The sequence below is a fragment of the Diorhabda carinulata genome, chromosome 2, assembly GCF_026250575.1.
Source record: "Diorhabda carinulata isolate Delta chromosome 2, icDioCari1.1, whole genome shotgun sequence".
In the NCBI taxonomy this organism is placed as follows: domain Eukaryota; kingdom Metazoa; phylum Arthropoda; class Insecta; order Coleoptera; family Chrysomelidae; genus Diorhabda; species Diorhabda carinulata.
Genome location: NC_079461.1, coordinates 21,031,164 through 21,058,267, shown reverse-complemented (window position 1 = coordinate 21,058,267; position 27,104 = coordinate 21,031,164). Strand labels below are relative to the sequence as shown.

General features: G+C 35.1%; 1 protein-coding gene across 2 annotated transcripts in view; it reads left to right on the top strand.

Moving 5' to 3' along the window:
• Positions 1 to 26,602, top strand: part of LOC130903547 (dynein axonemal heavy chain 1-like) — a 79,298-nt gene extending 52,696 nt beyond the window's left edge. For both annotated transcript variants that reach the window (XM_057815707.1, XM_057815706.1), the window contains 28 exons: positions 4,803 to 4,965; positions 7,431 to 7,591; positions 7,650 to 7,868; positions 9,277 to 9,478; positions 9,540 to 9,734; positions 9,786 to 9,955; positions 10,801 to 11,009; positions 11,071 to 11,173; positions 11,922 to 12,171; positions 12,264 to 12,394; positions 12,451 to 12,556; positions 13,430 to 13,584; positions 15,049 to 15,237; positions 15,297 to 15,718; positions 16,628 to 16,862; positions 16,915 to 17,225; positions 17,283 to 17,508; positions 19,578 to 19,773; positions 19,878 to 20,071; positions 21,372 to 21,526; positions 21,590 to 21,956; positions 22,009 to 22,369; positions 23,665 to 23,888; positions 24,016 to 24,284; positions 25,667 to 25,893; positions 25,947 to 26,128; positions 26,181 to 26,310; positions 26,374 to 26,602. In XM_057815707.1, coding sequence (XP_057671690.1) covers positions 4,803 to 4,965; positions 7,431 to 7,591; positions 7,650 to 7,868; positions 9,277 to 9,478; positions 9,540 to 9,734; positions 9,786 to 9,955; positions 10,801 to 11,009; positions 11,071 to 11,173; positions 11,922 to 12,171; positions 12,264 to 12,394; positions 12,451 to 12,556; positions 13,430 to 13,584; positions 15,049 to 15,237; positions 15,297 to 15,718; positions 16,628 to 16,862; positions 16,915 to 17,225; positions 17,283 to 17,508; positions 19,578 to 19,773; positions 19,878 to 20,071; positions 21,372 to 21,526; positions 21,590 to 21,956; positions 22,009 to 22,369; positions 23,665 to 23,888; positions 24,016 to 24,284; positions 25,667 to 25,893; positions 25,947 to 26,128; positions 26,181 to 26,310; positions 26,374 to 26,588 — 5,967 coding nt within the window. In that variant the 3' untranslated portion in view covers positions 26,589 to 26,602. The remainder of the gene's footprint in view (positions 1 to 4,802; positions 4,966 to 7,430; positions 7,592 to 7,649; positions 7,869 to 9,276; positions 9,479 to 9,539; positions 9,735 to 9,785; positions 9,956 to 10,800; positions 11,010 to 11,070; positions 11,174 to 11,921; positions 12,172 to 12,263; positions 12,395 to 12,450; positions 12,557 to 13,429; positions 13,585 to 15,048; positions 15,238 to 15,296; positions 15,719 to 16,627; positions 16,863 to 16,914; positions 17,226 to 17,282; positions 17,509 to 19,577; positions 19,774 to 19,877; positions 20,072 to 21,371; positions 21,527 to 21,589; positions 21,957 to 22,008; positions 22,370 to 23,664; positions 23,889 to 24,015; positions 24,285 to 25,666; positions 25,894 to 25,946; positions 26,129 to 26,180; positions 26,311 to 26,373) is intronic.
• Positions 26,603 to 27,104: the final 502 nt, after the last annotated feature.

Here is a 27,104-nt window from a genome sequence, read left to right as displayed (position 1 = left end):
GAGGTACATTTTTTGGGGGGTAACTTGATGACAAGACAGACTCGATTTTGATAAAATTTCATTAGGTAACAGCGCAGTAACTTGCGAGGTTTATCCAGGGAGAATTAGACGCATTTTTTCAAAAGTTTTTGGAAAAAAAACGTCATGTTAGAGGTACATTTTTTGGGGGGTAACTTAATGACAAGACAGACTCGATTTTGATAAAATTTCAATAGGTAACAGCGCAGTAACTTTCGAGGTCTATCCAGGGAGAATTAGACGCATTTTTTCAAAAGTTTTTGGAAGAAAAACGTCTTGTTAGAGGTACATTTTTTGGGGGGTAACTTGGTGACAAGACAGACTCGATTTTGATAAAATTTCATTAGGTAACAGCGTAGTAACTTTCGAGGTTTATCCAGGAAGAATTAGACGCATTTTTTCAAAAGTTTTTGGAAGAAAAACGTCTTGTTAGAGGTACATTTTTTGGGGGGTAACTTGGTGACAAGACAGACTCGATTTTGATAAAATTTCATTAGGTAACAGCGCAGTAACTTTCGAGGTTTATCCAGGGAGAATTAGACGCATTTTTTCAAAAGTTTTTGGAAGAAAAACGTCTTGTTAGAGGTACATTTTTTGGGGGGTAACTTGGTGACAAGACAGACTCGATTTTGATAAAATTTCATTAGGTAACAGCGCAGTAACTTTCGAGGTTTATCCAGGGAGAATTAGACGCATTTTTTCAAAAGTTTTTGGAAGAAAAACGTCTTGTTAGAGGTACATTTTTTGGGGAGTAACTTGGTGACAAGACAGACTCGATTTTGATAAAATTTCATTAGGTAACAGTGCAGTAACTTTCGAGGTTTATCCACGGATAATTAGACGCATTTCTTCAAAAGTTTTTGGAAGAGAAACGTCTTGTTAGAAGTACATTTTTTGGAGGGTAACTTGATGACAAGACAGACTCGATTTTGATAAAATTTCAATAGGTAACAGCGTAGTAACTTTCGAGGTTTATCCAGGGAGAATTAGACGCATTTTTTCAGAAGTTTTTGGAAAAAAAAACGTCTTGTTAGAGGTACATTTTTTGGGGGGTAACTTAATGACAAGACAGACTCGATTTTGATGAAATTTCAATAGGTAACAGCGCAGTAACTTTCGAGGTTTATCCAGGGAGAATTAGACGCATTTTTTCAAAAGTTTTTGGAATGAAAACATCTTGTTAGAAGTACATTTTTTGGGGGGTACCTTGATGTCAAGACAGACTCGATTTTGATAAAATTTCAATAGGTCACAGCGCAGTAACTTTCGAGGTCTATCCAGGGAGAATTAGACGCATTTTTTCAAAAGTATTTGGAAGAAAAACGTCTTGTTAGAGGTACATTTTTTGAGGGGTAACTTGATGACAAGACAGACTCGATTTTGATAAAATTTCAATAGGTAACAGCGCAGTAACTTTCGAGGTCTATCCAGGGAGAATTAGACGCATTTTTTCAAAAGTTTTTGGAAGAAAAACGTCTTGTTAAAGGTACATTTTTTGGGGGGTAACTTGATGACAAGACAGACTCGATTTTGATAAAATTTCATTAGGTAACAGCGTAGTAACTCTCGAGGTTTATCCAGGAAGAATTAGACGCATTTTTTCAAAAGTTTTTGGAAGAAAAACGTCTTGTTAAAGGTACATTTTTTGGGGGGTAACTTGATGACAAGACAGATTCGATTTGGATAAAATTTCATTAGGTAACAGCGTAGTAACTCTCGAGGTTTATCCAGGAAGAATTAGACGCATTTTTTCAAAAGTTTTTGGAAGAAAAACGTCTTGTTAGAGGTACATTTTTTGGGGGGTAACTTGGTGACAAGACAGACTCGATTTTGATAAAATTTCAATAGGTAACAGCGCAGTAACTTTCGAGGTTTATCCAGGAAGAATTAGACGCATTTTTTCAAAAGTTTTTGGAAGAAAAACGTCTTGTTAGAGGTACATTTTTTGAGGGGTAACTTGATGACAAGACAGACTCGATTTTGATAAAATTTCAATAGGTAACAGCGCAGTAACTTTCGAGGTCTATCCAGGGAGAATTAGACGCATTTTTTCAAAAGTTTTTGGAAGAAAAACGTCTTGTTAGAGGTACATTTTTTGGGGGGTAACTTGGTGACAAGACAGACTCGATTTTGATAAAATTTCAATAGGTAACAGCGCAGTAACTTTCGAGGTTTATCCAGGGAGAATTAGACGCATTTTTTCAAAAGTTTTTGGAAGAAAAACGTCTTGTTAAAGGTACATTTTTTGAGGGGTAACTTGATGACAAGACAGACTCGATTTTGATAAAATTTCAATAGGTAACAGCGCAGTAACTTTCGAGGTCTATCCAGGGAGAATTAGACGCATTTTTTCAAAAGTTTTTGGAAGAAAAACGTCTTGTTAGAGGTACATTTTTTGGGGGGTAACTTGGTGACAAGACAGACTCGATTTTGATAAAATTTCAATAGGTAACAGCGCAGTAACTTTCGAGGTTTATCCAGGGAGAATTAGACGCATTTTTTCAAAAGTTTTTGGAAGAAAAACGTCTTGTTAAAGGTACATTTTTTGGGGGGTAACTTAATGACAAGACAGACTCGATTTTGATGAAATTTCAATAGGTAACAGCGCAGTAACTTTCGAGGTTTATCCAGGGAGAATTAGACGCATTTTTTCAAAAGTTTTTGGAAGAAAAACGTCTTGTTAAAGGTACATTTTTTGAGGGGTAACTTGATGACAAGACAGACTCGATTTTGATAAAATTTCAATAGGTAACAGCGCAGTAACTTTCGAGGTCTATCCAGGGAGAATTAGACGCATTTTTTCAAAAGTTTTTGGAAGAAAAACGTCTTGTTAGAGGTACATTTTTTGGGGGGTAACTTGGTGACAAGACAGACTCGATTTTGATAAAATTTCAATAGGTAACAGCGCAGTAACTTTCGAGGTTTATCCAGGGAGAATTAGACGCATTTTTTCAAAAGTTTTTGGAAGAAAAACGTCTTGTTAAAGGTACATTTTTTGGGGGGTAACTTAATGACAAGACAGACTCGATTTTGATGAAATTTCAATAGGTAACAGCGCAGTAACTTTCGAGGTTTATCCAGGGAGAATTAGACGCATTTTTTCAAAAGTTTTTGGAAGAAAAACGTCTTGTTAAAGGTACATTTTTTGGGGGGTAACTTGATGACAAGACAGACTCGATTTTGATAAAATTTCATTAGGTAACAGCGCAGTATATTCCGAGGTATATCCAGGGAGAATTAAACGCATTTTTCAAAAGTTTTGTAAGAAAAACGTCTTGCTAGAAGTAGATTGTTAACTTGATAACATAGACTCGATTGTTTGAAAATTCAGCAGGTAAATACAGTTTAGTAACATTAGACGCATTTTATCAGAAGTTTTTGGAGATAAATTCCATTTTTTGAAAAGTTTTGTGAGGAAATGTACAATTTTTGCGGGGTAATTCGATGTTTTCTCTCAACAAGAGATTTCTAAGTTATTAACACGATTTGTTCCATAGTATCGTCGCTTACAATGTAACGATTTGATATTTTGCTTTGAGCTAAATTCTAATATAAAGTAATAATTAGAAACAGAGTAGATGTTTATTAGCATCACAAACGAAGCGTAGGTCGATGATAAAACAGAATATGTAAATTACGCTCAATTTGACGGAACACTTAATGTTTATACATCGTCAAATCAATATATACCACATCACATCCCATATTCTATTACTTGGTATTTTGTCTTTATATACGTTACGTCTAATAATTTATAACTAGTAAAATCAAAAAATGAACATTGAAAACCTAAATTAGAAAGCTCGTCAACATGATTTTCAACTGCGTCACTGTTTTGTATTGAAAAAAAAAATAATACATCTGACAAGAACTAAAAAGGAAAAATTAATAATTCGTTTATCTCACCCTGGATACCAGTTCATCCATAAAAGGTGTTCTAGAAAAAGGTGATTTCTTCTCTCGGAAAGATGGAAAGCTATGAAATTATTCTGGTATACCACCCCACGACCTAACCTAACCTAACCTATCCTATACAAACCTAACCTAACAAAAATTACTAAATTTTCATTTTATCTATAGATTTTTCGTGAAAATATGGCATTTGCATACTTTTTCCACACAAACTCTTATGTGAATACGTCAATTATCAAGACTTTTCACAGACATATAGATCTTGATGAGATCTATCGAACAAAGTTATCCATGGTTCGATTAGGTTAGGTTCTGAGATAATGGCCACTTCCGGTACCTTATATTTTGACAGATACGCAGGCGCACAAAGTGCTTTTAATAAATGACGGCATTAGCTTTATGGTTTTTTTGTTTTGATCGATGGCTAGATGACTAGATGGCTCAATTTGTTTTCATATTCGCTATGAGGACGTTCTCTTTCAACCCTTCAGTTAACTCTCATAACTACCACCAAGGCGACAACTATCAGCTATGTGTCGAAGGCGATAATGTCTATTTAACAAAAAATCGCAAGGAAAAAATTAAAATGAAGACCGAAATCACGAAATAACCACCACGACGTTCGAAAACTCGTTATCATCTGATGAGTGGTCAATTTGAAAATGGATCGTAGTCTCGTCCGTATTTTGATGAAGATCAAAATTGATCGAAACGTCTTTAGAGTCATTTTCTATCAAAATATTCATAAAAATCCTGTATCCAATTTGTGTTTTTCTAATCCAAACTTAGACTTGGGGCCAATTTGAGTATTAATTAATGATTAATATTAGAGAATATATAAATTTTCAAATCGATTTTCGAAATTTTCTTAGGATTTGATCGATTCCAAATTAGACAGGCGTAGAAAGGGAGTCTTCGGCCCGCCGGTTCTCAAACGACAAGTTTTCTTTATCGATGATTTTAATATGCCCGCGTTAGAGGTATACGGGGCTCAACCCCCCATAGAACTCATCAGACAATGGATGGATTTCCAAGGTAAATTTATCATAAAGAAAAATTATAACGGAAACATTCTACAATTTAACACTTTTCCGAATAATTGAAAGCGCACTTTGGTAAAGTCCAACGTTCACTTCGAACGTATCGTGTAATCCCAGCTTAACTTGTATCACATGTTTATGTATGTTGGTGAGGAAGATTCCTTTCTTGTTTTTGTATCTACAAACATTTTTCGATAAAAAAATGATTTTTTTCCAATGAAACAAATCCCATATCAAATCTTTTTTAAATTAGAACGATTATTGTTGGATCACCCTATATATAGTACTTATTTGGGTGGAAAAATAAAGTATGAACATCGTAATTTGTAAAATCCTCTTTTGACGTTAAAATCCGATTGAAGTTTTTTTCAATTTTCTTGGAGAAAGGATTTTATTAAACGATTGTTCTCAATCAAGTCATTTACAATAATTCTTTAAATTTAAGAGGAATTTTTTTATTATTCATTTTAATATGCATGCTATTTTCAATAAGAAAAAACCTATTTGAATATTACGTTTAATAATGTTTAATCGATCTAAATGTACAAAGAAACTATTAGATTTTTTTATTAGACAACTTCCAGGACATCAAAATTTGCTCTCCTGTGATCAAGCGATCAAAAACTGGTTCCAAATGGTACCATCAAAGAAATATGTTCCAATTCTAACAAACTATTTCCCCCTGTATGTAAACAAGAATAGATTTTCTCACCCAAATATTTTCATCATGTCCAAGTGATAATTTAACACGAAGTCACGTATAAATAAGATCGATAATAAAGCTATAGATGGCGCACCTGTCTGTTTTGAAGGTCGCGACTCGATTACCCATTAACCGGGTCTCTTACTATCAGCTTGGTACGTACTACGACCATGAGTCAACATCAGGTGTCTACCATCGTTGTGCAACGTATTGTTTTACGATTTTGGTCTTTGAAAGGCGTTAAGGATACCTAAATCCTTCGAGGTGAGTGAGTGAGTCTGCTGTATGGGCTGAAGCGTTCAAAGATGGAGCCGAAACCGTCGAGAATTAGCCGTATGATCGCGAAACAGCATCACACCAGGCAGCATTTGCCACGAGACAAAAGTGGGACGATTTTTTAAACCGAATCTTCAGTACAGATAAAGTATGGATAAACTATTACACTTACACTCTCCCGAAATCGGGTGTCGTCCAAAATGGAGAAAGGGGCGACAGTCGAAGCGAAAACAGCGAGTGCTATACGTTGATTTCCAGCGCACGCAGCGTTCTATAAATGCTGCATAACACTCGTAATCTTTTGAAAATACACGTGGAAGCATTCCAGTGATTTTTCTTCCTGATTAACGCGTGCCATTTACAATATCGGAGCTGGGAGGTTTGTCTTCATCATGTTTCAACCAGCTACTATTTAGGACATACAATTCTATAACTTAATTCGTGCGGTTTGATTATGGCATTCCAATATTCCGAAGTTTGTGGTGAACATGCCCTAGCTGAGCGAACGTGCCAAAAGTGGTTTGCGCGATTTAAAAGTGGTGGTTTTGGCTGGGAAGACGATGAACGTCCTGGGCGGCCAAAAAAGTTAGAAGATGAAGAACTGGAAGCATTACTCGATGAAGATTGTTGCCAAACACAAGAAGAGCTCGCAGAATGTTTGGGCGTCACTCGAGGAGCCATTTCAAAAGTTTAAAAGCTGCTGGATATATTCACAAGCAAGGAAATTGGGTTCTACATGAACTCAAGCCGCCGAGAGATGTCGAAAGGCGGTTTTGCATATCCGAAATGTTGCTGGAACGCAACATTTTTGCATCGGATTGTTACTAGTGATGAAAAATGGATCCATTACGATAACCTCAAACGCAAAATATCAAATGTGAAATCGGTCCAACCAGCCAATTCAACGGCAAAGAATAATATCCATGGCGCGAAGGTAATGGTCTCTATTTGGTGGGATCCGAAGGGTTCGCTGTATTATGATCTGCTAAATCCGAGTAACATTATCAATGGAAAACGCTACCGAACTCAATTAATCTGTTTTGAAGAGAACAATAGCCGGTTCCGGTTAAGAACTATTTGGAAAACAATGGATGGGAAGTTTTACCTCATCCGCCTTATAGCCCAGACCTTGCCCCTTCTGACTACCATTCGTTCCGTTCGATGCAGAACGCCCCCACAGGAATACGGGTCACATCAGAGCAGGATATCAAAAATTGACTTGAATCATTTTTGAGTGCCAGGTTCTTTTGGGATGGGATCCACAAATTGCCGGAAAGATGGGAAAAGGTCATAGCTTCAGATGGGCAATACTTTGAATAATACACATCTTCATTCCTACTAATTTTTAGACCAAAATTGTTTTTTCTTCTTCTGTTATTCTACTAGAACCTATTGTGTACAGCTTTTAATATTTCGCGCATTTTCAAATCTAATCGTGTTTTTTTTTTAATTTTCTTTATTGCTTGATTTTCTTTTTTAAGGTTGGTATGATAGAAAAAATATAGGAGATTTTCGTAAAATTATCGATACAAATTTCGTTGCGGCTATGGGTCCGCCCGGGGGCGGTAGGAATCCGGTAACCGCTAGATTATTACGTCATTTCCATTATTTGACGTTTTTAGAAATGGAAGACGATAGTAAGGTGAAAAAAAATAAATAAAATTATCGAGAATAGGTTGAAATTTTATTTTATGTTTCAGTTGAAAATATTTGGAACTATTCTCGGTTTTTGGTTGAATAGGGCTCCGGAGGGCTTCGGCGATTATTTTGATCCTTTGCTCAATTCCACTTTGATAGTTTTCACAACTATCCTACACGAATTGTTACCTACGCCAGCCAAAACCCACTACACATTCAATTTGAGAGATTTGAGTAAAGTTTTCCAGGGTATGTTGATGTTCGAGGCCGAAACTCTCGAGGTAAATTTTTATTATCAAACTTTTTTCTTTGTTGTTTCTGATTAACTTTATTTTTTTGAAATTTCTAGTATTTTTTGCTTATTCTATCAGCGCCATTATCCATCATTTCTTTTTAAGTATATCATTAGTCTTAATTCACTTATTCAGTCGCTTTTTTACCTATAATTTTCTCTTTCTCAATTTTTTTGCGTTTACTCACTTTTTCTTGCCTATTATCCCCAATCATCTCGTATTTCCTTTCTTTGTTTTTTTTATTGGCGTTGTATCTTCATTGTATCTTCGTCTATCTTTATCATTATCTTCATCTCTATTGCCTCTATTTACTTTTTTATTTCTTGTAGTATCCACATTTACCTTTTCTTTTTTTGTCTCCGTTTCCATTATCATCGAAAGTTTTATTCACGTCTTAATGCTCACATTTCATCCATTTTCGTTATTTTCCCGGTCAGTTTCTTCTTCCATTTACCTTCTATATTTGTAAACATTGGACAGAAAAGAATGTATAAAGGAAAGGACTCAATAAACATCGATAGTCTAATGTATATTGACAATATAATGAGAATGATCCACAAAATAAAATTGATAAACTGATAAATGATTAAAGGAGAAGATTTAATAGATATTGGGTTGACCATATAGAAAAAAATAAAGAAAAAGAAGATGAAGAATATGAAGTATTTGTCATGGACTGAAAAACACGGGAAACGTAGATGGAAGATGACTAAATTCAAAAAATGTTCAACTTATTTTTTACTCTATATCTTTTCTATTTTCCTTCACCCGTTCCTCTATTTTTTTTATCTCTTCTTTTCACATCGCACTCTTCTTTTCCTTGTCATCTCCATTTCTTCTTTCAGCTTTTATTTCATTTGATTTGAGAGAAATAACGAATTTAGTAAAAGATACGATAAAAGGGCTTGTCAACGGAGAAACGCGTCAAGTTTCCCGCGAACGGTTTCAAATTCTTTTTCAATTGAAGTTCGGAGATCGGAACGAGCGATCCTTGATAAGGACAGTGAGGACTACCCGAATCCTCGTCTACGTATCCATTTTCCTGGATACTTATCCGGCGCTACTGTTTACGTTTTTTTGATTGGTTGTTACAGATACTGGTCGTTTATAAAGTTACGCGTCGGTAACAGAGCCCGTTTGTAAGAATTTCTGGTACATCTTTCGTATTTTTGAACGATTTGGTTCGGAAATTGTTGTTGAAATTCGGTAAACGTCATTTCGTAATCCATAACAAAATAAAAAACTGTTTCTTGTATCGGTTATTCATTATAAAAACGCGTCTACTCGTCGAGCACGTGACTCGGCGCGAACATTGTCGGCAGCGTTGCCAGAGTTATGAGTTTTGTCGGATTTACGCCGATTTTTCTAGAGTTTTGTCGATCTATGTATTTCGTAGGATCCCGAAGCGATGATTCGTTTGTGGTACCACGAAAATTGTCGGATATTTCAAGATCGCCTTATCAACGACGAAGACAGATCTTGGTTTGATTCTTTATTGAAAGAACAAATATCCGTTCATTTCGAATTAGAGCCCGAAGTGGCATTAGGCACAGACGACATATTGTTCGGCGATTTCATAGATCCAACTGTGGGTTCAGGTGAAAATCTCTCCAATTTTAGTTTGGGGTTTGAATAAACGAAAAATCGATACATTTTTAGGTGCCTATATACAAATTAAGGATTTCGAGAAATTGTCAATCGCTTTGAATTATTATTTGGATGATTATAATTTGCAAAGCACCAAACCGATGAAACTGGTTTTATTTCTGGACGCCATGTTACATATTTCGAGAATCTCCAGGATAATACGTCAACCGATGGGTAACGCTTTGTTATTGGGCATGGGCGGATCAGGTAATTATACCTTTGAACTCGTTTTTTCGTCTCATATTCTGTTTTTCGAAGGTAGACAAAGTTTAACGAGATTATCGACGTTTATGGCAGAGTTCAATTGTTTCCAAATAGAATTGACTAAATCTTATGGTCAGAACGATTGGCGGGACGACGTTAAGAATCTTATGTTGACCGCCGGTTTAATGAGAAGAGAAACTGTATTTCTTTTTTCTGATACGCAAGTAAGATAGAATTTTTTTTGTTATTGAAAACCCTCGGGACCAGAAAATGACGTTCCTTAAACATTCAGTTAGATCCATCAGCGTACTTTAAATTTCTATGAAACATTGGATATTGGAGTCTTACCATCGAATTTAGACGTTTCTAGAAGAGATGTTTTTATGGAGGGATCTTTAAATCACTTGGTAATTGATAGTTATCAGCTGGGAGAATACCCAAAGACTGACATTCAAGGGCCCCGTTGAAGTCCTAGTAGGCAAATCGAGAACTGGAACTGATAAACTCCATAATTATACTCATCATGCTGTAAGAAATAAGCTCCAAGTCCCGAAATATCAACCTTAGGCAAGCAGTGAACGCCTTTAATACATCAAAACTAAAAAAAAAGATCATGGAGGAAGCCGCCAAAAGAAGATATCATGAGCGGGAGACCCATCAACTAAGGAAACTGATGAACTATACAAAAGAAAACAACGTCGGGGATATAAGAACTAGAAAGCAACTGTAAAGACAAAACTGGCACTACTCTGTAGAGGAAAGCCTTTAATACATCAAAACCAGAAAAAAGATCATGGGGGAAACCGCCAAAAGAAGATATCATGAGCTGGAGACCCACCAACTAAGGAAACTGATGAACTATACAAAAGAAGACAACGTCAGGGATCCAAAAACTAGAAAGACAAAACTGGAACTACTCTGAAGAACTGAAGAGGAAAACTACAACTCGATCGATGTCCAGCTTTCGTACTATATCTTGTTTTGTTTACATGATCTCTCCATGAAAATGGAACGTTATTTTCTTGTCCCCTTTTTTTGATTGGAAATACTGACGATTAAATTATCTCAGATCAAGTCCGAATCGTTCCTGGAAGATTTGAATAATATCTTGAATTCTGGTGACGTTCCGAACATTTACCAACCAGACGAACTGGACAAAATCTATCAAAATATGAAGGGACTCGTACAGGAATTGGGTTTAACGGCTACCAAATCGAATTTGTTTGCTGTCTACCAAAAAGAAGTGAGAGCCAATCTTCATAACGTCATTAGTATGAGGTGATAGTAATATGTAATTTTTTATTGGTTTTATTCAATCGGCTTTTTAATCTTTTTTTAGCCCGATTGGTGAAATATTTCGAGCTAGATTGCGTCAGTTTCCAGCGTTGGTTAATAATTGCACTATTGATTGGTTTAGTCCTTGGCCGGATACCGCATTACAGGTTAGATTAACGCATCTACGGAGTTGGATTTTTTTGATCTCCACTTTCCATTCCAGACCTCTAATCTCATGTCTTTATGATCCGATACATGCTTCCCATCTCAGAATTGATCTACGTCTCCTCAAATTCCAATATTCGTTTTGCCTACGTATTCTTTGGACACGACCAATGATCATGAAGTATTCCCAACGTTGTCATATTTCCTCAATTTTAATGTTGTCGGTTCTTTTGATCAAATTACACGATGTGAAACAACCAAATGGAATGAATTCGTGTGGAAAAAACGCCCTGTATGCTTTTAGATTCTTCAAACATCGTTCATGTACAATGTTCTATACTAATCTTTAACTGTAAAGTTAAAAATTTTGCAAACAACTCTCAAGCAACTATGTCATGTCATGTCGATGTACAAGATGTCTAAATACTCATGGATTGCTATTTAAGTTTTGTTATATGGCAACACCGACGTGAATATGTCAAGTGTGACATTGACATTATGAAGTTTGACAGTTTTAATAATAAACGTACTCAAAAAATGTTGCCAACCTTCGTAGAAATGTCTTGTGAGGTTACTCAACATCTGAGGCGTGATTAATCTAATCACAAGCGTGAATCGTCATCTAAATTTTATTTTTTTTATACAATATCCCCACTTAAAGAAGTCTAATAGCGTCAGATCAGGAGATCGAGCTGACCAAATTGAATTTAGAATAAGAAAATTTGTCATTGAAATGTCTTTTCTATACAGTCAGTGGCTTTACGATTTTTGAAAGAAGTTGAAGATTTCGACGTCTCTGAACGTACTTTGAATGGAATCGTCATGGTATTTCAATACATGCACGCTAGCGTAGTCGAAGCTAGCCGCCGGTTCGAAATTGAGTTATCGCGTCATAATTACGTAACGCCTACGTCATATTTGGAACTTTTATCGAGTTACACGGAGTTGATGAATAAGAAAAAGGGGTCGTTGACACAAGGCGTGGGACGGCTCAAAACCGGTGAGATTTTAATTAGAAAATTTAGAAATAAAAATCGAAAAAGTTAAGTTTTGGTATTATAAAGTTGACCTGCTGCAAATTTAACATTTCAGGATTGAGCAAACTTCAAAGTACCGCCGAAGAAGTTAAAGTACTTCAAGTGCAATTGAAGGAAATGAAACCGTTATTGGAAATAGCGGCCCGAGACGCAGATATTATGATTACGAAAATAGCAGCTGATACCGTACGACTTTTATCTCGAAATATCGTAACGAAATAATCATGACGATAAAATTCCAGGTTATAGCCGAAGAAACTAAGGTAATTGTGGAAAAAGAAGAACAGGCCGCTTCCGAAAAGGCCTATCACACGCAGAATATAGCCGAGGATGCTCAAAGGGATTTAGGTACAAATATAATTTGAGTTGCTCAGGAAGTTTCCTACTTCAATAGGCTTTTATTCGATTCTGAACTGTTGCTTTGTAGTTCAAATCTATTTTCTTCAATCTCTTTTCTCTCTTTAATCATAAACTTGCTCATAATCGTTGAAGAATATGAACAGATGCAAATTGACACCGTTGTCATCGAGTAGTCATAGATCAGCGATAGCTGTCAGTAAGATACAGAACGACGACTCGACTTCCACGCTTGTAAACACGTTTTCCGGCTCTTTTATGTTAATGACGACGAATAACTGTTGCTAGAGACTCGTTTTATATACAGTATCATCACATTCTAGAAACAAACAAAAAGGCCCCGGAGTACAAAGTGTAAACTTTGAATAAATACAAAAAGTATACAGCGCATTCTCCAAACTTGAACTTAGTATACCTTAATAGAACAGGACCGGCTTCACGGTCTGCATAAATTTCAAATGGAATTTAATCTCACTAATTTTGTGTTTTTGACGGTTTTGACGACTGGCGTCAACTCTAACACAAGCTGAAGACGGAATTTTATTCAAAATCAAGAAAAAATATGTATTTGGGCACTTAATTTTTGAATTTTTGGTTAATCTAGAAGATTTTACCACTTTGGAAAGATTTTTCAAGAAGGATTTAACGACAAAGTTCTGAAATACTCAAAAAAATATTTAATAAACTTCGTGGAACAATTTGGTTTTCAAAAAAATATAAATGGTTTTACAAAACGTGATTCCGCCAATGTCTTTGACACTATAGTCTATCTCTTAGCTCTGTATCTTTCTCAATTTACCTTCAGCACTAGTTTTTCTTTGTAGTGTAAACTATAGTTTTCATTAAATGAATTTTTTTATACAGACGAAGCGTTACCGGCTCTAATTGAAGCGGAAAACAGTTTAAAAGCTCTGAATAAAAACGATATAATCGAAGTGAGATCGATGAAGAGACCACCAGCCGGGGTCGTGTACGTTATAGAAGCCATATGTATCGTAAAAAATATCAAACCAAACAAAGTTAGTACGAAATATGAAACAAATTCCAACTACGCTTTCCCCAAAAAAGTATCGCATCACCATCACTTTTGATCTTAGATCTCACACTTCTGTGCTCAATAGGACTTAAATCCGGGCTCTGTCTAGGCCAATCTAAAACTACAATATTTGCCCCTTGGAGGTACTCATGCCCAAAACATAAAAAACGAATTTTTATTTAACATTAATCTAGACTAACCTAAAAATTAAATTATCCCAATCTTGAACATCCCGGTTCGCATATTCCGCGCGAATCTTAACCTAGAGCTGCATGATCTTCCTTGGTCAGTTGAGGAGCAGCGCCAGTTACTCTTGCGGGGGCTAAGCCGCGGGGGCCATTTCGGGGGGTCCCGTTCCGGACCCGGTCCATAATCTGTACCTTGATAACGGATTTTGTTGCTTCAGTCGCTCCCGAGAAATGCTTTTGTTGCTTCAGTCGGTCGTGGTGCTCTCGGTAACTATCTTGGTGGTATATTTCGTTTCTTTCAGATGGTACGATCGATTTTTCACAGAGCAGTCCAGAAAATCGTGGAACTAGACTGACACTACCACGCGGTGCGACCAATCGCGTTGCTAGCAACGTTAGACATTAGGAACGTCTTCAATTCGGCCAGGTGGATGGACATTAAGAAGCACTTCGAGATCCAAGACTATTTGACCCAAATGGTGGGGGATTAAACCTAACAAATAGGCGAATAGTCTACGGGATGCCATGCTTAGATTGGAACTGCTTCTTGACGCGCTTCTCGTTGCTTATACCGATGATTTGATAGTTGTGATTACACAAAAATCTGTAGAATTGGCGCAGATTAAATTGAACATGGATGACAGATCAACATGCTATGGAAAAACCTGAGCTGATGTTGCTCACAACGAAACGAATACAGATAAGATTGTCCATTGAGATCGTCTCCGACGAAATTTAGTCTACGTGCGAAATAAAGTATTTCGGAGCTACCTTAGATACGGAGATGTCTTTCTGGTCCAAATATTAACGCACCATGACCGAAGAAACGAAGGCTGCTAATGGCGACGACTCAATCAAATCTTCTGTATAGCTAAGGCGCCCTGAGAATAAAGAAATACTGAGACAAGGTGCACCGAGAATCGCCAGCTCCTATCGGACTGTCTCTGCACAGGATGTCCTAGTGGTGGCGGGTGTAACCCCCGTGGACATCCAGGCTTTCGAGCTTCAGAGGATGTACAGGTGCAGAATACTTCCGGGAAGGAATTATTTTGTATTATTTACGAGACGAACCGGCAACACGAATCACGTTTTGTCAATGAATGTATATTTGTTCCGTTACCGTTACCGAGATCCCACGCCGAGGGAACCACGTGTTTCTCGGTGGCAGTTTATTTCAAAAGCGATGTTGCCATTTTTAATATGTGCTGCGTTACTTTTCCGGCGAAACGTATTCCTGATTTTAAAAATTTTGCGGGCAGATACCTGGATTCAAGCCGGGCGAGAAACTTTTGGATTATTGGGAACCCGGTAGGAACATGCTTTCCGATCCACAAGCGTTTTTAGTCGGTTTAATGAATTTCGATAAGGATTCCATTACGGAGGACATGATTGAGAAATTGAAAAAATACGTAGAAGATCCCCTATTTACCCCCGCCAAAATAGCGAAGGTACATCGATATTTCTTCCTTATTTAAAATCGAGATTTGACAACTCCGGTTTTTCGTAGATATCGAAAGCTTGTACGTCTCTTTGTATGTGGATCCACGCCATGTATAAATATTATTTCGTTAACAAAGCCGTGGCGCCGAAAAAAGCGGCTCTGGCTCAAGCTAAAGCCGATTTGGAAGCTACCGAACGCGCCTTGGCCGAAGCTAAAGCTAAGATGAAAGAAGTACTGGAAGGATTGGAACAACTACAGCAAGCTTTAGCGACGAAAATAGCTTTTAAAGAAGAAAAAGAAGCGAACATCAGTTTTTGCGAGGATAGGATGAACAGGGCAATGAGATTGATCGGTGGTTTAGCCGAAGAGAAAATTCGATGGCTACAAACCATCGACAATATAGAAGCCAATGTAGTGAATGTAACCGGAGATATTTTGATATGTTCCGGTTGTGTAGCTTATTTAACACCTTTTACGGATTCTTACAGGTATTTATATATAAATTGTAGGTATCGAATAACCAAAGTACGTTGTCTTTGCTCTAAGTTAACTAAACCAACCAAACATCAGTGGATTAAATCATTCTAAGCATCTAACTGTTTTGTAAAAGTTTTTGGTTATTTTTAACACGTTGACTGTCGCTTAGAAGGTTTCGTTATAAAAAAATGTTTAACGAATCGTATAATTGAAATATCTTTGCGAAAATCACCAACGAATTAGATCTGAATCAGATTTTTGGCGAAGATCATGAGAAATTATGTTGTGGCGGAATCACCATGCTGATTGAAGTTGAAGGGCCTCCAATCAGTGGAAACCATATCTTGAAAATCACACACCACAATGATGACCCAAATGAACTTCTGCAGAAGTTAAATCTAGAGGAAACAGGCTGAGAAATAACAGAATGGAGATGAAGGGAATCCCACGCACATTTGCCAAAGAATAGGTCCTAAAGTGGACACCACAAGGGAAAAGATAAAAATCACGAAGAAGTTGGAGAGAAGGCGTAATGATATGAACTCAGTCACTGACATAGATCGTGAAGCTGGTCCTGTTACGGTTTTGTGACCTATCTGAGAAGCTTCTTAGGACAAATTCGAGATTTCCAGCAAACGGATTTTCTAGAATACGATGATAGTCTATATAAAACGAGTTTCCAGTAGCCAGCGGAGATTGTGAGGCAGTTTATCGCATAGTACATCAGATCAGTGAAAGACATGTCGTCAAGTCCATTCATGATTATGGTTTTCAACAAAATCAGCATCTTGTATAGTTTATTCGTATACAGGAAGTCCAAAACAACACTTTACTGACAATAAATTATTGTCTATGAAACTTTTGCTGTAAATTAAGTATCTGTTTAACATTTTTAAGTCCCGATATGTAAATCCTTTCAGACGTGAATTATTTTCAAGTTGGATGGAGAAAATAACGTTTTACGAGATCCCTTTCACCCCTAACTGTAATCCAGTATCGATATTAGGTGAACCAGTACAGATTCGATTATGGCAACTGGACGGTTTACCCAGAGATTATCTATCAACAGAAAACGCCGTTTTGGTATCTTGTTCACGTAGGTGGCCTCTTTTCATCGACCCCCAGGGACAAGCGAATAAATGGGTCAAAAATATGGTATATCCATCGAAATCTATGACCACCATTTGGTTAATTGTCGTATTTTTAGGGGAAAAATATGGGACTTTCCATTTGCAAGCTCGCCGATAAAGATTTGATGCGTACCATGGAATCGTCGATACGTTTCGGTAAAGCTGTACTCATTGAAAACGTTGGAACTGAACTTGATCCAGCTCTGGATCCGGTACTGCTCCATCAAGTTTTTATGCAAAGCGGTACTTTGGTGATTAAATTGGGAGACGTCGTCGTACCTTACGATTCGAATTTCAAACTTTACATTACAACTAAATTACCAAATCCCCATTACACGCCCGAGATTTCTATAAAAGTTCTCATAGTAAACTTCACGGTGGTATCCACGTAAGACATTTGATAAATTGATTGTGACGATTTTTTATGAATTTAATCGCATTTAAGGGGGTTGCAAGATCAGTTACTGGCTTTGGTGGTGATGCAAGAAAGGCCGGATCTGGAAGAACAGAGGAGTCAGATCGTCGTTAGTATTGCGACGATGAAACAAGAATTGAAAGAAATCGAAGATAGGATTTTATTCAAATTGAGTTCTTCGGAAATATCTCCGATCGAAGATTTGGATTTTATTATAACATTGGAAGCTTCCAAAGTAAAAAGTGAGGATATTAAAGTGAGTTACTTCAATTACTTTGATGATATAGGAAAGTTTTTCACCTAAAAAAAGACCGAGATACTTTTTTCTATAATCATTTCACATTTTTAACGTAGTCTCCTTTTAACCGATACCATAACCTTTGAAATACCATTTTCTTTCCCCATACAAGTGGAAATTTAAGGTTAGAAAAATATGAAAAAGTCGACGGGGTCAGATCTGGTGAATACGGAGGGTGATTACCGATGTGCTGAGGCTTCAATTCTTGCACCAAATGAATTTTGTAAGGGTGCGACCACAAATCAAACCCTCTTTTCTTTAAATCCTTAAATCGCATCTTTAAATGACGAATATTACACAAATGACTCATAAAATGGAGAGAAAATTCATCGGTTTATGTGGTCTTCTGTTACGCGAAAATATTATCATCGTAGAATTATAATTTTAGGGGAAATAACTGCCATCGAAATATTTGGTGTGTTGTATAACAATAAAAAACATTGATATCAAAAAGAAAACTATGATGAATGGTCTTTGAACTACGTTGGAAAAACATCTCCTGTTAACGTTCTTTTAAACGCGCCAACAATCGGAAAATTTCATTGTAATTTCTCGAGAAAATATTCGATAACAAAGTGAAACACGTGCGATACATGACGATTGACTTAATTGGTGGTGCAAACAATATCTGTGGAAAAAACATTTTTTTCAATCAATACTGTATGAATTGATTAGATATATATTGAAAACTGATATTCAAAACCTTTCACTTGAATTTTCAAATGGCATATACGAGGTTTATCCATAAAATAACAAGCTGCTGAAGCTAGGAACGTTGTTAGACTGGTTTCGACGAGACTGAAGTGCACCTTGGTTCCGATTATTACGTAGAGCTATTTCAGGGTTCGTAGGACAAAAACGCGAAAAAAAACGGCCTCATATAAAAAAGATAAAAGTGAAGTTTCATCAAGAGAATGTCAATGTCAAAAAGCTATGGAATTTCATGAATTAGGCTTCTAATTGTTTCGGTATTCTTCAGATCTGGCTCCCAGCGATTTTTTCGTGTTTTCAGACTCCAAAAAGGTGCTCGCCGAATTGAAATTTAATGTCGATGAAGATGTGTCGCTGAAGCTAAAGTCTAGTATTTGAAAAACCAAACGTGACATTTTTTTTTTTCGTTATAACAATCACCGTGGGTACAAAAACTGTGTCAAATAGTATAATTTATTGAAATAAATGGTTCCAGTATCCCAAAAATTGGTAAACTTTTCAAATAATGGTTCAAATTTGTTGGCCCTTCGAGCCGCGTATTATTTTTTTTGATAAGGCGTTAAATTTTTTGCCAGAATAAAGTCGACTCGACAGAAATTACTCGAATAGATATTGACAATACTAGAGCGTTGTATATTCCCGTGGCAAACAGAGCTCAAATGCCTTCTTAACATCGGTATCTGCCAAAAATGGATTTTCACTTCCAAATTATGTCAAAAAAAGGCATTTGCTTATCGAAATCTGTCAAAAAAATGCCGTTTTCTTATAAAATTCTGCAAAAAAATAGCTTCTTAACATCGAAATCTGTCAAAAATGGATTTTCACTTCCAAATTATGTTAAAAAAAGGCGTTTGCTTATCGAATTCTGTCAAAAACATGATTTTTTCTTATCAAATTCTGCAAAAAATGGCTTAACATCGATATCTGTCAAAAATGGATTTTTGCTTCCAAATTATGTCTAAAAAAGGCGTTTGTTTATCTAATTCTTATCAAATTTTGCAAAAAATGGCTTCTTAGCATCGATATCTGTCAAAAATGGATTTTCAATTTCATTTATCTCAAAAAAGGCGTTTCTATAACGAATTCTGTCAAAAAATGGCTTTTTCTCATTAAAATCTGCCAAAACATGGCTCCTTAGCATCAATTTCTGTTAAAAAAACAGGTTTTCAATTCCAAATTATGCCAAAAAGGCGTTTCCATATCGAATTCTGTCAAAATAATCCAAAAATTGGTAAACCTTCCAAATACTGGTTCATATTTGTTGGTCCTTCGAGCCGCGTATTATTTTTTTGACAAGACGTTAAATTTTTTTCCAGAATAAAGTCGAATCGGCAGAAATTACTCAAATAGACATCGACAATACTAGAGCGTTGTATATTCCCGTGGCAAACAGAGCTCAAATTTTATTTTTCTGCGTAGCAGATCTTTCGAATGTCGACCCCATGTATCAGTACTCTTTGGAATGGTTCGTTCAAATTTTTGTTTCGACAATGGCAGAAACCGAAAAATCAGGTAAAAAATATACCGTTTGATCTATGTTTTTTCGAAATAATTCAAAAAATTTCGTAAACAAATTGTTGGCAACGTTAGATTATAAACTGAATTGACAATTTCAGATGTGATTGAAACTCGAGTCAAAACTATCAACGATTCTTTCACGTACAATTTGTATAGCAACGTCTGTAGAAGTTTATTTGAAAAACACAAAATGCATTTTGCTTTTTTGCTTTGTATAAGGATTTTGATGGATTTCAAAGAAGTCAATCCTCAGGAGTGGCAACACTTTTTAGCAGGAGGATCACCTACCAAGGTAAAATTCTCTCTCAAAGATATGATCGAAGAAAAATTTGTCAAAAATGGTTTTCTCGTATCAAATTCTATCAAAAAATATTATCATATTATCATATACAATTTTGTGGGAAATGGAATTTTTATATGAAATTCTGTCAAAAATGGCTTTTTCATGAGGAAACTGTCAAAAATTGTATTTCCATATGAAAATATGACGGAAATAGTTTTCCCATATCAAATTCTGTCAAAAATTGGCTTCTCACCACCACTTTCTTTCAAAAATGGCTTTTTGTTTTGTCGAAAAAACGTTTTCATATAAAAATGGTGTTCAAATTTTGTCAAAAAATACAAAATTCTGACAAAAAGTATCTTTTCACTACTAAATTCTGTCAAAAATGGGTTTTCACTATAAAATTAACTTAAAAACAGGCGTTTCCATATCAAATTCTGTCAAAAAATGGCTTTCTAGCATCAAAATCAGTCAAAAATGGTTTTCATTACAATTATGCCTTTTTCTTATCAAATTCTGTCAAAAAATGGCTTTTTAGCATCAAAATCTGTCAAAAATTGCTTTTTATTACAATAATGTCAAAAAATGCGTTTGCATATCGAATTCTGTCAAAAAATCGCTTCTTAGAATCAATTTCTCAAGTATGTCAAGAAATACGGCACCATATCGAATTTTGACAAAAAAAATGGGTTCTTAACATCAATTTCCGTCAAACAATGTCATTTTAATACCAAACTATGTCAAAAAAGCGTTTATATCAAATTCTATCAGAAATGATGTTACCATATAATATTCAGGGAAAATATGAAGTTTCTCTATCAAATTTTGACAAAAAGTTTCTTTTTACCACCACATTCTGTCAAACAAGACGTTTCTATATTAAATTCTGTCAAAAAAGTGGCTTTTCACTACCAAATTCTGTCAAAACCTAACCAAATTATGTCAAAAAAAGCTTCTAAGCATCAATTTCTGTCAAAAAGTGGCTTTTCAATACTAAATTATGTCAAAACAGACGTTTCAATATAAAATTTCCATATAAAAATCTCTCCAAGTGAAACTAGCAATTTCTAACCTCATTTATCACGCATGTCACGTTCTTATTGTCTTTCTACTGTCAATTGTCGAGCAATAAACAATTTTTCTCACTTTAAGAAACCTCACAACTTATAATCATCATAGATTTGAATAATTGGAGTTTCTTTGACAGTTAATTTTGTTCAAGATGCATGTCACTGCATGTCTCGACATGTACACATAAATTAGTTTTTTTCGTGAATTTTTTTTGAAATATTTGATTTCCTCCCTGTAGGATCTACCTAACCCTGCTCCGAATTGGTTATCGAGTAGAGCTTGGAACGAAATATTAGCTCTAGATGCTTTACCTAATTTTCAAAATTTTGTCGCGACTTTTAGTGGAAATATAACAAGTTATAGATCCATATTTGAAAGTTTGGAACCGCACAGGTAAAAACGGAAAATTTATTACTATTGTAGTTTTAGACTTATTTTTTTTATATAAATATATAGAGTTCCCTTGCCGTCACCCTTCGACACGACTCTAGATTCGTTTCAAAAAATGATCGTTCTCAAGAGTTTACGACCCGATAAAGTCACTAACGCCATGCAAGACTTTCTAGCCGATAAAATGGGTCAACAATTCATCGAACCCCAAACGTCTGACTTATCAGCTATGTATAAAGAGTCCGGTCCTGCTATTCCGCTTATTTTCGTTTTATCGACGGGTACCGATCCGGCCGCCGAATTATACAAATTCGCCGAACGCATGAAAATGGGAAAGAGGATGTTTTCGATTTCCCTAGGACAAGGACAAGGTCCAAGAGCTGAAAAGATTATGCAGAGCGGAGTCGAAGTAGGATCTTGGGTGTTTTTCCAAGTAAGAAATCGAAAATGAAAATAATTTGTTGTAAACAATTTCGATTGTTTAGAATTGTCATTTGGCACCCAGTTGGATGCCTCGACTGGAACGCATCGTCGAAGCTCTTACACCGGAAACTACACACAGAGATTTCCGCATTTGGTTAACTTCTACGCCATCTCCTAATTTTCCGGTGGCCATTTTGCAAAACGGTAGTAAAATGACGATAGAACCTCCGTCGGGTTTGAAAGCGAATATGTTGAGAGCCTATAGGAACGAAGTGTCCGATTTTATGGATTTTATGCAATCTAACGATCCCAAAGGACCTACCTTTAAACTTTTGGTATTTTCGCTTTGTCTATTTCACGGTATTGTTTTGGAAAGAAGAAAATTCGGTCCTTTAGGGTTCAATATCCCTTACGAATTCACAGGTACGTTTAGCAATATAACCATTTTGCCTCTTCAGTATAACGTACTTTTGATAAATTTCTTCGAGAAAATCCGGTTTACATGGAAGAAGTGTGAATGGTAGTTTTGTTGTCATTTTGCCTCTTCAGTACAAGGTACTTTTGTTTTTATTTCAACTTTTTTTTCAAAAAAATTCATTCCTCTACGTTTCAATATCCTTTACGACTTCACATATGATTTGATCAATACACACTACATAAAAAAATATGTAGAGCGGTTTTGTTGTCATTTTGACTCCTCAGTACAATGTACTATTGATTCTTCAAGAAAATTTGGTCTTTGGGGTTCAATATCACTTACAAAGTTATGAATAAGTTTGTCAATATAAACCACATGAAAAAAGTAAGTTGGGCGATTTTATTATCATTTCGCCTCTTCAGTACAATGTAATGTTTTTCAATTTTTTTTATACCCAACATACCCAAGAGTGTGTAGAACGGTTTTGTTGTCATTGCGCCCCTTCAGTACGATTACTTGTTTTTTTTTAATTTTTTCAAAAGCGGCTTCGTTTTTATTTTGTCTTTTCACTTTTGTTTTCCTTTTAAATTTTTTCAAGAAAAAATCGATTCTTTCGGATTCAATATCTCTTATAAATTCATGGGTAAGCTTACAATATATAAAACAAAAAAAAATGTAGAGCGGTTTTATTATCCTTTCGCCTCTTCTGTACAAAACACTTTTTTTCAATTTTTCATATACTTAACATAAAAGATTGTGTAGAACGGTTCTGTTGTCATTTTACCCCTTCAGTACAATGTACTTCTGTTTTTTTTTTCAATTTTTTTAAGAAAATGCGATCTTTTATGGTTCAATGTCCATTTCAAGAGTAAGTTTATCACTATATTCCAAGTAAAAAATACATAGAGCGGTTTCGTTTTTATTTTGTCTTTTCAGTACAAGACATTTTTGTTTTCTTTTTAATTTTTTCAAGAAGAAATCGATTCTTTCGGATTCAATATCCCTTACAAATTCATGGATAAGCTTATCAATATATAAAACAAAAAAATATGTAGAGCGGTTTTATTATCCTTTCGCCTCATCAGTACAAGGTACTTTTGTTTTTTTTAGCTTTTTTAAATAAAATTCGATTCTTTTGCGCTCAATATCTCCTACAGAATCGCAGGTAAATATATTAATATACCCCACATGATATAAGTATGTAGAGCGGTTTTGTTGTCATTGTGCCTCTTCAGTGTCCTTATGTTTTATTTTCAACTATTCAAAGAAAATATCGAGTCAAAATAGCTTATAATTATAGATGGTGATCTTAAAATCTGCATATCCCAACTGCACATGTTCCTAATGGAATACAGCGATATACCTTTCAAAGTATTGACCTATACAGCTGGACAAATCAATTATGGAGGTAGAGTAACAGACGATTGGGATAGAAGATGCTTAATGAACATATTGGCCGATTATTACAAAAAAGACGTCATCAGTCAAACATACGTCTTTGATAAGCAAGGCTACTATCACCAGGTATCACCAACAAAGTTTATTTTTCAAGATTTCTACCATAAAAATATCATCAAAATAATTTTTTAACGATAAATTCGATTCTAATGTGATTATAATGTTTAACTAAAGTAGAAATTTGTATTTGAAGATACGAACCGATGTTTTATTCGCTGATTACGTGGAATATATTAAAACTCTACCTATTAACGACGATCCAGAATTGTTTGGACTTCATCCTAATGCCGATATCACGTTTGCTCAATCGAAAACTTACGCTTGCCTCTCTACGTTGCTATTACTTCAACCTAAGCAAATAGGTGGCGCTGCTAGTAGTCAAGAAGAAACAACAGCTAACGCCGCGCGGTCTATTTTAGAACAAACACCCGATTTATTCGATTTAGATCTAATATCGAAACGGTGAGTTTTTCGATAGCCCTCGTATAATAAATTTAAAAAAAATTATAATAATGCGAAAACTTTTTGATTATTATCTGTAGTATTTAATATTTAAGTTTTAATAATACTGATTTTTTTACACGAAATTATTTCGATTGAGAAAATTAATTTAAACTTTGTAAGCAGTACATATGAAAAGATTTTTTTTTAAACAAAATAATATTTTCTTAGAATTTATTCATTTTTGTAAAAAATTTTAATAAATATACGAGACTTGACGATTATTTTATATTAGAAATCCATTTTCGAGTTCCATTAAAGTTGGAACGTCTTTTACAAATTGGCGTGTCTACGGATAATTTACACTAAAAGTATTTTTTTTGTTTTCTCGAACGGATGATCAAGCAAAACACAAAACTCACGTATAAATTAGCTAAACGTCTTAAAATATTGAAAAATATACCACAAATAAATTTTTCTACAAGAAATAAAACCTCAAATGTCAAACAGCAAAAAATAATAAAATGGCTATCGACATCAGTGTTGCCAAGTCGGGTTTTAAAAGATTCTTATTTTATTACCAAATTTATATACATGTTTACATTATTTTTACGCCTGTACCTGATGATAGTTCTCGTCAAATTGATGGCAGATATTCGACATTCCCACTGTTGTGTGCAGGAAGCATTTGAAACATTTTTTGTTATTTTTGAAAAATGACGCTAAAGCTCATGTGCTTTGATCAGCTGATCCCCTTTGAATTGAAAATTTGTTTTCATAGGTCTAATTTGGGGGAAAGGGATTTTTTATTTGAATAAAATAATGTATAATCCAGAAAATTCTAAAGTATATGTCATCTATCAGGTTATAATCATTTTTTCATACGTACAAGTAGTGCTTTGAGCTTTCAAAACTCTAATACTTTTCTGGTTGATTCTAAAAATATATCATGGGATTAGAGTTCTTAAATTTCCAGGAAAGACATAAGATACGTAGATCAACGCATAAAGATGTAGAGTTGACAATGCTGATCGATATAAATGTTCGTTGTGTATTAGTGATGGGCGATATTACATTCGATTTTATGACCTTTTTTCTGGTGTAACCAATTTTGTGCAATAGAAAATAGTTTTATAAATTTTATGTATATAATCAAATTGTTTGAAAAAAGTGACTTTCAATTTTTAAAAGAAATTTAGAAAAATTATTTATAGTAATTACAATGTTTTTTATACCGCGTTGGGTATAAGAAATCATACCCCAACCTACCGGATAGGCAACAAACAATGCAGCTACGAACTACATCAAAATATGATGTATTCGAAATTATATTAATCGAAGCTTATCTTCATATATTCCACAATCATATGTTGAATTACCTTATTTTATTCACTCATTTCCAGTTATCCTGTCCTCTATGAAGAATCCTTGAATACTGTGATCATTCAGGAAGCCATAAGATACAACAAGTTATTATCTGTTATAAAATCAACCTTATACGATCTCTTGAAAGCCCTTAAAGGTTTGGTAGTGATGTCGGAAGCTTTGGAAAAGATGTCACAAAGTTTATTCAGTAATTTGGTGCCTCAATTGTGGGCCGCTAAGGCTTATCCATCACTAAAACCTCTAGGTAATATTTTTCATATTGAATACCTCCTGATGATTTTTCAAAAATTATTTTAGGAGCTTGGGTGACCGATTTAAAAGCGAGAATCCAATTTTTAAATAAATGGGTAGACGAAGGGATACCTCCCGTTTTTTGGATATCCGGTTTCTATTTTCCCCAAGCTTTTCTCACTGGTACCCTACAAAATTACGCGAGGAAATATATAGTTTCGATAGATACGATTAATTTCAACTTTAAAGTGAGAATTTAACAAAAAAATTGATATAAAGTAATACCTTTTCGATTTTTAGGTATTGGATCATTTTCCGAAGCAGAGGCCGTCAGACGGGTGTTGTATATACGGTTTGTTTCTAGAAGGAGCTCGTTGGAATGCTAAACTTAAAGTTTTGGACGAATCTAACCCGAAAGAACTTTATACAGGTATGTTTTATGGATGTTTTTGATATGTGGGTCTTGTATAATAGTGATTTAAATCGTTTTAAGATATGCCGGTTGTGTGGTTACAGCCTGAAGAAAATCACGTTTGCCCAGAAGGCGTTTATCAATCGCCTGTTTACAAAACTCTAACTAGAGCCGGTACTCTTTCTACCACAGGTCATTCAACGAACTATGTTTTGACTATCGAAATACCGAGCTTAAAACCACAACCTCATTGGATTAAAAGAGGTGTAGCATTAATATGCGCTCTAGATTATTAAAATTATATTTTAAATTTTGTATAATTTTTTACACCTCAAACCTTCTTTCACTCTTGGATTTTTTATTTAACCTAATTAACAACAGAGAATGATACAACTGCAACTGAATCCGTCTCTGTCTATATTTAGCCTCATTCATCCAACACGTAGGAAAAACTATTGGAACAAAATATTTTCGCGATACAGCAACAATACTTGTAAAGAAATATTTCAGAAACAAAAATTAATGATTTTACTTTAATTCTATATTATTGATATTAACTTTTAACCATACAATTATTCGTTTTGTTCACTCATACTTTTATTACGAAATATAAACAAGTGGAAATGATATAAACTGACGCCATATTTGCGTTTTGCATAAAAACAGATTATGATGAGGTGATGCTTGTTTGTTGTGAAACTTCACTGTTATTACCGGTGACATAGTCACTCCTTGAATATCTCACAAGTGTTATGGGTATGTTCAATTTGACTTTTATATGAAAATCTAATTTGGATTAAATTTCATAATAT